Here is a 7,427-nt window from a genome sequence, read left to right on the forward strand (position 1 = left end):
ACTTGCAACTTAAGCGGTGCGGTCTATACCACCGCTGCACGAGCCTGGGCCACCTCATTCTCCTGCACGTGTGAACAAGACCGCGCGCTTGCACGGGATCGGGGCGGGCGAGGGAGAGGTGGGGCCTTGAACGAGGCAAAGGGATTCGGAATCGCGGGCCTTTGAAATCCAGGCAGAGTTTTCCATTGCGGAGGAAAGAGTTAACGCGGGAGAAACCCTACACTCCCTGCAGATCCCAAACACAGAAAGGGGACGGGAGGAAGGAAAACGAGGGAGGGGAGAGGCTCGGCACCAAAGCCGGCGGTTTGAGGCGTCTTTGCCAACAGCAAGCTATTAACGCAATGGGACTTCAGGCTGGCTTGGCTAGCAGAGGTTATCCAGTGTGCCGAAGGGCTTGACCAGCCAGCAGAAGAGCTGCAAAAGATCCTGAAAGGGCTGGAAAGAGGCGCATCTCCTCTCGGGTGAGCCCGACGGGCCGCATGGCTCAGGGGGTGGGGAGGGGACCGAGGGGCCTCGGCCTGAGTGGCCCCCCTCACCGCTTCTGTTGCAGCCCCCACTGGAGCGCCTTGCGTCGTGAAGCCTCCAAGCTCCAGCCAAGGCGTCATTAATCAAACGCACATGGCCTTCCCGGCTCCTTTCTCCTCCTCCACTTTCTGCAAAGTTTGCAGATTTTGCTTTCAAAGCCCTCTGCAGACTTCCAAGGGGGGGGGGGGGTTGGGGGGGGAGATACATTGCAGGGGATTTTGCTGTCAGACGGAAGGTTGCCGCTTCACCCCAGGGCAGCAGTTAGCCGCCGTTAGAGAACTCGCAGAAGGTGCCCGGAGGTAGGTACGTGTGCTGATTGCTAAAAGATGGTCCCCTTCCCCATTCAGAATGGGGGGAGGGGGAGACCCTGCAACGTGGAGTTTAATGATTTGATCGCTCAAACAATGAGACTTTTCCTGTGAATGATGGGTTTGGTCATGTAAGATTTTTTCCCCCCTTCCGATGATTATTGTCCCATTATACTGAACATAAAACAAGCATCTGGTTTTGGGGCTGTGCCTTCAAGCCACATGGCTTGGATTGCTAAATTTCACTTCTTTGGAATAAAAATGTTGGATATTAACAGTGCAATCCTAAACAGAAGCACAGCTCTCCAAAAACAGGGGAGTTGATGGGTTTAGAAGGATGTAACTGTTTAGGATTCTGCTGTCAGCCTACACAGTGGAAGTTCTGTTCAGCATTCTTATTTCAGAGATTTAACTGCTAATGGTTGAATGTTAGTGAAGGACCAGTGCTTCCTCAAAAGTGCATTTATTTGAACATTGGAGCTGGCAGTCTAATACTGGTGCAGGTTTCTTCCAAAAAGGTCTATAGGTTTTTCTGAAAGTAGCCATTTCAAAAGTGTCTTGAAGGTATATGCCCTGATGCTATTTACTCAGTTGGGTCATCCACTGTGACTATCTGCTGAATGAATTTAGAGCCTAACTGGACAAGGCAGTGGAGTTTTCCAGAGCATTTTTAAAAGACAGGCCTCCCCCCGCCCCCACATAGAGATTAGGGCAGATTATCATTTTCAATTGGCAAAATTGTATAGAAGTGAATGGATTATGGCTCCTTTCTCCTCATACAGTGGCTGCTCTTCAACTTGACATACACTGGAGTGGATTTCATCACAGATCTCCTAGTATCATCCAGCTAGGCCTTAACCCTCTACACATCATGGTGTTCCCTGGTGGTTGTCTGGGCTCCCCAGTCTTACTTACATCAGCTGTGATTTCCCTACAGGAAACTGATTTCCAAGCTCACGAATACCCTGATTCAGATTGGGACCACAGCATGCACCCTTCCCATGTACCATTTTCCCAACTCAAAATGTTCAGGGGGCTAATGCTCATTGCTAGAGTTGCCAGGTTCCCCCTGGCCTCTGGCAGGGGACAAAAGGGTAGGATTGCCAGATCCAGGTTGGGAAGCCCCTGGAGAACTGGGGATGGATCCTGGGGGGGACAGAGACCTCCGTGGGGTACAGAGCCATAGTCCACTATCCAAAAGCATCCATTTTCTCCGGGGGTACTGATCTCTGTAATTAATTCTGTAATCCAACCATTGCTGAGTTCCATGTGTGCTGATGAACTATGCATGCCCCCCCCCCCCATATCCATGTAAATAGTTGAGGGTATCAGTAATAACCTTCCAAAAGCAGGGATGAATTCAGTCTCACATATACCTCATTTTATAGGCAGAAGTTACTATAACTACTGGAGAGCCGGTTTGGTGTAGTGGTTAAGTGTGCGGACTCTTATTTGGGAGAACCGGGTTTGATTCCCCACTCCTCCACTTGCACCTGCTAGCATGGCCTTGGGTCAGCCATAGCTCTGGCAGAGGTTGTCCTTGAAAGGGCAGCTGCTGTGAGAGCCCTCTCCAGCCCCACCCACCTCACAGGGTGACTGTTGTGGGGGAGGAAGGTAAAGGAGATTGTGAGCCGCTCTGAGACTCTTCGGAGTGGAGGGCGGGATATAAATCCAATATCTTCTTCTATACCTGTTTCCTACAAGTGGGTGGGGAAGAAATAAGTGATTTTATATCTGTCACTCTGTTTACCTGGCACACACCCAAGGAAGAGGATCTTACAGAATGCTTATCTTGAGCTGTTTGCGACCAGAGGACAGTCCCCTAATGAATGAGGCCACCTTCTTACATGATGGATTTTTGTCATCACTGTAGACTGAGGGAGATGATCTCTGTAGGACCACAATCCTCTGGAAATCTTTCCACTCATGATTTCTTCAAGTTAATCAGAGCAGCTCCTTTGTGCAGCTCCCATTATTTTTAATGGGATTGATATAGAACTTGCTGCTGGATTGGGCCCAGTATCTACTTGGTATTGGAGGAGGGTGTCATTTGGATTTTCAGAAATCAAAATATCTTGGGCTGTCCCTTAATACCACCTGCTCTGCAGTGATATTTTGAGGAGGAAAAAGAGAAGGAGGGAGGAGAAAGAGTATATACAAAGAGATTAGACTGGCAGACCAGTTTGGCCAGGAATCCTGGAGGTTTTTTGCCATCTTCTGGGCATGGAACGGGTCACTGGGGATGGGGTGGGGAGGTATTTGTGAATTTCCTGCACTGTGCAGGGGGTTGGACTAGATGACCCTGGATGGCCCTTCTAGCTCTATGATTCAGATGTAAATGAAATATATGAATATATAAGGTACAGAAGTCAGAAACAAGATCCCTGTTGCAGGTTGTGGCAAAAGGTTGGTCTCGGTTCTGTAAAAAGTAATAGATCGTAACTATTCCCCAACAATCATAGGACTAATATTAATAATATGCCACTGCTATCTTTGGAAATAGAAGTCCATATTCTATGGGCATTTTACTTGCACTCAGAAAATCCCAACAGAGTTGCTCTTTATAATTAAAGGCATTTTGAAGCATGAACTTGCCATTGGAGCCATCTCCGTAGAGAGAATTCTGTCTCACTTTTTTCTGCCCATATTTAACTCTCTTGGTTTCTAAGGTTTCTTCCACACAAACACTCAGACCATTCCTGCCCCCCCCCCCCCGAGTGTGTTGTGTTCTTTGGCGCATCCATACCATTGTGGAATTATCCTCCTTCCAGGTTTCTCTTCCCCTTTTTGTGTTTTTTGCCAAACCTGCTTTGATACAATTTTTCTAGAAAGATCATAGTCAAAGTAGGTTTGTCCACAACACCAGGGCTGTTTTCCCTCAGTATCCCTTGCCCTGACATGGATAGCCCAGGCTAGCCTGATCTTATCTCCAAAGTTTAGCAGAGTTGGCCTTGTTTACTGTTTGGATGGGAGACCACCAAGCAGTACCAGGGCTGCAACACAGGGGCAGGCAAAGGCAAACCACCTCTGAATGTCTCTTACCTTGAAAACTGTGTGGGGGTCATATAAGTCAGCTGCACTTGACAGCAAAAACAAAACAATCCCCTCATACCCACCATTCCCACCACACACACACTGCCCCAGCCAGTCCTTTTAAAGAAGTACTTTCGATATTGTCATAACACTACAAGTAATAGCTACAGTCATTTTTTTTAAGCTGGCAAAAAGCCCTTTGGGGGCAGGGGATGGCAGGCAGAAGAGGATACTGACGGAAGCACAGAGAATATCCTTGTGCTTTCTGCTGTAAATGCCTCCATATTCACAGCAGCAATGAATGCACAGAGAGGAATCATCGCTATGTGGATGCAGCCTAAGATAGCCACAGACCTTCATGGCCCAGCATCCAACCTTTTCTCCTCACCTCCATCACTGATGCCTTTATTCTTCTTTTCCTCTCTTCCAGGTCACTATGGAAACCATGCAAAGGCAAATCCATTTGGCTTTCCTTGTGTTCCCACTGATGGTGTTTGGGGCTCCCAGGGATGAGGCTAGCCCCCCACAGTTTACAACCACCCTGAGTGGCTGCCGCCGTTGCTGCGACTCCCTGGATGCCCCAGGCTCCTCGGAGACCAATTCTGGTACAAACAGCCCTAGCTCAGTTCCCTATATAGTGCCAGAGGTCCGTCCGTATATCAACCTCACCATTCTGAAAGGTAAGTGCACATATAGAAGAAGAGATTGGATTTATAAACCACCCTTCACTACCCGAAGGAGTCTCAGAGCAGTTTACAACCTCTTTTCCCTTCCCCTTCCCACAACAGACACCCTGTGAGGTAGGTGGGTCTGAGAGAGTGCTCTTGAGTGGAACAGCTCTGAGAGAATTATGACTGATCCAAGGTCAGTCCAGCAGCTACAGGTGGAGGAGTGGGGAATCAAACCCGGTTCTCCCAGATTAGTCCACACACTTAACCACTACACCAAACTGGCTCTCAGTTATACCATTTATCCTTGCCTGCCCGTCTCCACACCATACCCCAGTGTGGGGGTAGATATGCATAAGGAGAGAAACATGGCCTGTCATGGGGGGAGAGAGAAAAGGTGCCTAGCGATGTAAGAGCTACCAAGCTTGTGGGCCTATTGACGAATAACTTGTTGCACAAAAGCCACAATTGGACCACTCTTGTTACACTTTCATTGGGTGCTGCTTCCTCTCTTTGTGGTTTTCTCCTTCCTTGTGCTTTCTCTGTTCTGTTTGTGCTTCTCCTTCTCAATGATTCAAGTATTTAATCTGGGCTAAAGTCGCTGTGGCTGCTGCCTCTTGCCCCTGGCTTGGATCCAGTGGGACTCTTTCTTTAGATGAAAGGTTTCTGCTCCAGAGAGTGGGACTTTCTTGCCTCTCCTCTTCTGCTGCAACACAAAGTATTCCCCGGAATGCTGTTCCTTGAGGTCCCCAGTGCCCCCAGGAGCAGCATTTGGGGGAGTCTTTTGAGAGACAACAGTAATGCGGGAGGCAAGAAAGGCATGTTCCGTGGGCAGAAATCCTTCAGTCTGGAAACACTGCATCCAAAGCCCTGCCTTGCCTTTTGCTCCCCCCTCCCAACACACTGCTGGTGGCTGCAGCTGCCTTTTATCATGGCTGCCAAGCAAGCTGCTTATGCAAGGAAGCACACTGGGGGGCAGGGGTTCCAAGCCACCCACAAGCTGTTGTTATCTCGAGATTCTGCCCACAGTCCCTTGTTTTTCCTCTCTCTCTCTCTCTCTTTTCATAGGAGACAAAGGAGATCAAGGAGAGCCTGGGATTCCTGGGAAATGGGGCAAAGAAGGACCCCCTGGTGAACGGGGAGCTCAGGGCCCGAAGGGGAACAAGGGACAGATGGGTGCCCCAGGGGATCCTTGTAAGCACCAGTATGCCGCTTTCTCTGTCGGCCGTAAGAAGGCCCTCCACAGCAGCGAGGGGTACCAGGCCTTGATCTTTGACACCGTCTTTGTGAATCTCTATAGCCACTTTGACATGTTTAAGGGCAAATTCTACTGCTACGTGGCTGGCCTCTACTTTTTCAGCCTCAATGTCCACACTTGGAATTTCAAGGAGACCTACATGCATGTCATGAGGAACGACCAAGAAGAGGTCATCCTCTATGCCCAGCCCAGCGACCGCAGCATCATGCAGAGCCAGAGCCTGATGCTGGAGCTGCGGGAGAATGACGAGGTCTGGGTGCGCCTCTACAAGCGAGAGCGTGACAATGCCATCTACAGCGACAACGTGGACATCTACATCACCTTTAGTGGCTACCTGATCAAGCCCAGCCTTGAGTAACTTCTTTCCTTCTAAGCACTTCTTCTGCTTCCTGTGCATTCTGTTCACTGCCTGCAACTGCTGCGAAGCACACACAGAAGAACTGGAAGGATCTGAGCATTTGGGGGACATTTTTTAGAGAATGCAGTGCTGAGAAAAGAGCAGATGCTGCCTTTCTGGGCAGGAAGGTGTAATTAGTTCAAGAAAAATTTCCTGCGGACCTCTGTAACCCTGCTCACTTTGGAGGAGACTCTGAAGTTGACAGTGGGAGTTTCCAAGTTAACCAAATCCTTCTCAACTGCTATATCTCAGGCTTTGCCTTTGCTTGAGTGTTAATACACAGGTGTTCTGGTGGTGATTTCCTAATCGGTGGCACTCTTGTTGGCACGAAGGGGGAAAAGTTTTACTTGTTGAGTTGGACTGTCTAAGGCAAGTTAAATATTTATAAAATTTTGAAGCCACATAATAGCTCAACAGCCTGCAAGGTGCTTGACAATAATCTGTTTTCGCAGCAAAAGCCACTTTATTCAGACCCTGCTGGGCTGCCATACATGGCAGGTCACAAGTCGTGCAGGCCTCATCTTGTCCAATCCAATAAAAGTTGAGTTCGCCAACCTCTGTGTAGGTAGAGGCCCATCCTCCATGAACTAATAACAATTTAAAGTTCTGCAAACTTGTCATTATCAGAATTTGCTTTCTTTAGCATAGCAAATGCTTTTTAAAATCCATCTGCCCAACTTGCATTATCACAGGAATAAAAAGGAGCCAGAAGGGACCTAAACTTCATCCTGTTTAGCTGCTAAACCAGCTTCATGCTCTGTTGTAATTGGCTAGATTGAAATTTAGAACGGTTCTGAAAACTGTTGACTTTAAGGCTGGAATCCAACATGCACACTGTGCATGGAATCTTTGGTACACCATCTTGTGTCACTGGGAGCTGGATTGCAACCTGTGTTTGAGGAACTTGGTAGCTGATTAGTTCTAATTTCAGTTCAAAATTTGTGCCAGAAATACAGGGAAGTGTAAGCAAAGGAGTGATACAATCATGTGGATCAGCCTCTGCTCAGCATGGGAATATGGGATCATTTGCACATGTGGAGACAGGCCATGGCTCTGTACTGATCTAGCTTTGATTTGGTCTTGGCCTCCCAAAAAGAAACAGGTCACATTCCAGGAATGTGCCGAACAGTGCAAACCCTTCCCATCCAGCCATTCTATTTAGCACCAAACTAGACAAGAGAGCAGATGATCTGTTACTGGATCTCTGGTGTGTATGATTTTTCAAAAGCAGCCTCCCC

The 7,427-nt window shown here is 48.3% G+C and overlaps 1 protein-coding gene across 1 annotated transcript; it reads left to right on the top strand.

Moving 5' to 3' along the window:
- Positions 1–288: 288 nt before the first annotated feature.
- On the top strand, positions 289–6,787 carry C1QTNF6 (C1q and TNF related 6). The gene is made up of 3 exons (XM_060245504.1): positions 289–461; positions 4,297–4,546; positions 5,603–6,787. The coding sequence occupies exons 2-3, from the start codon at positions 4,303–4,305 to the stop codon at positions 6,148–6,150; spliced, it is 792 nt and encodes a 263-aa protein (XP_060101487.1). The 5' UTR covers positions 289–461; positions 4,297–4,302; the 3' UTR covers positions 6,151–6,787.
- The last annotated feature ends 640 nt before the right edge of the window (positions 6,788–7,427 follow it).

This window comes from Heteronotia binoei, chromosome 8 (assembly GCF_032191835.1).
Source record: "Heteronotia binoei isolate CCM8104 ecotype False Entrance Well chromosome 8, APGP_CSIRO_Hbin_v1, whole genome shotgun sequence".
Classification (NCBI taxonomy): domain Eukaryota; kingdom Metazoa; phylum Chordata; class Lepidosauria; order Squamata; family Gekkonidae; genus Heteronotia; species Heteronotia binoei.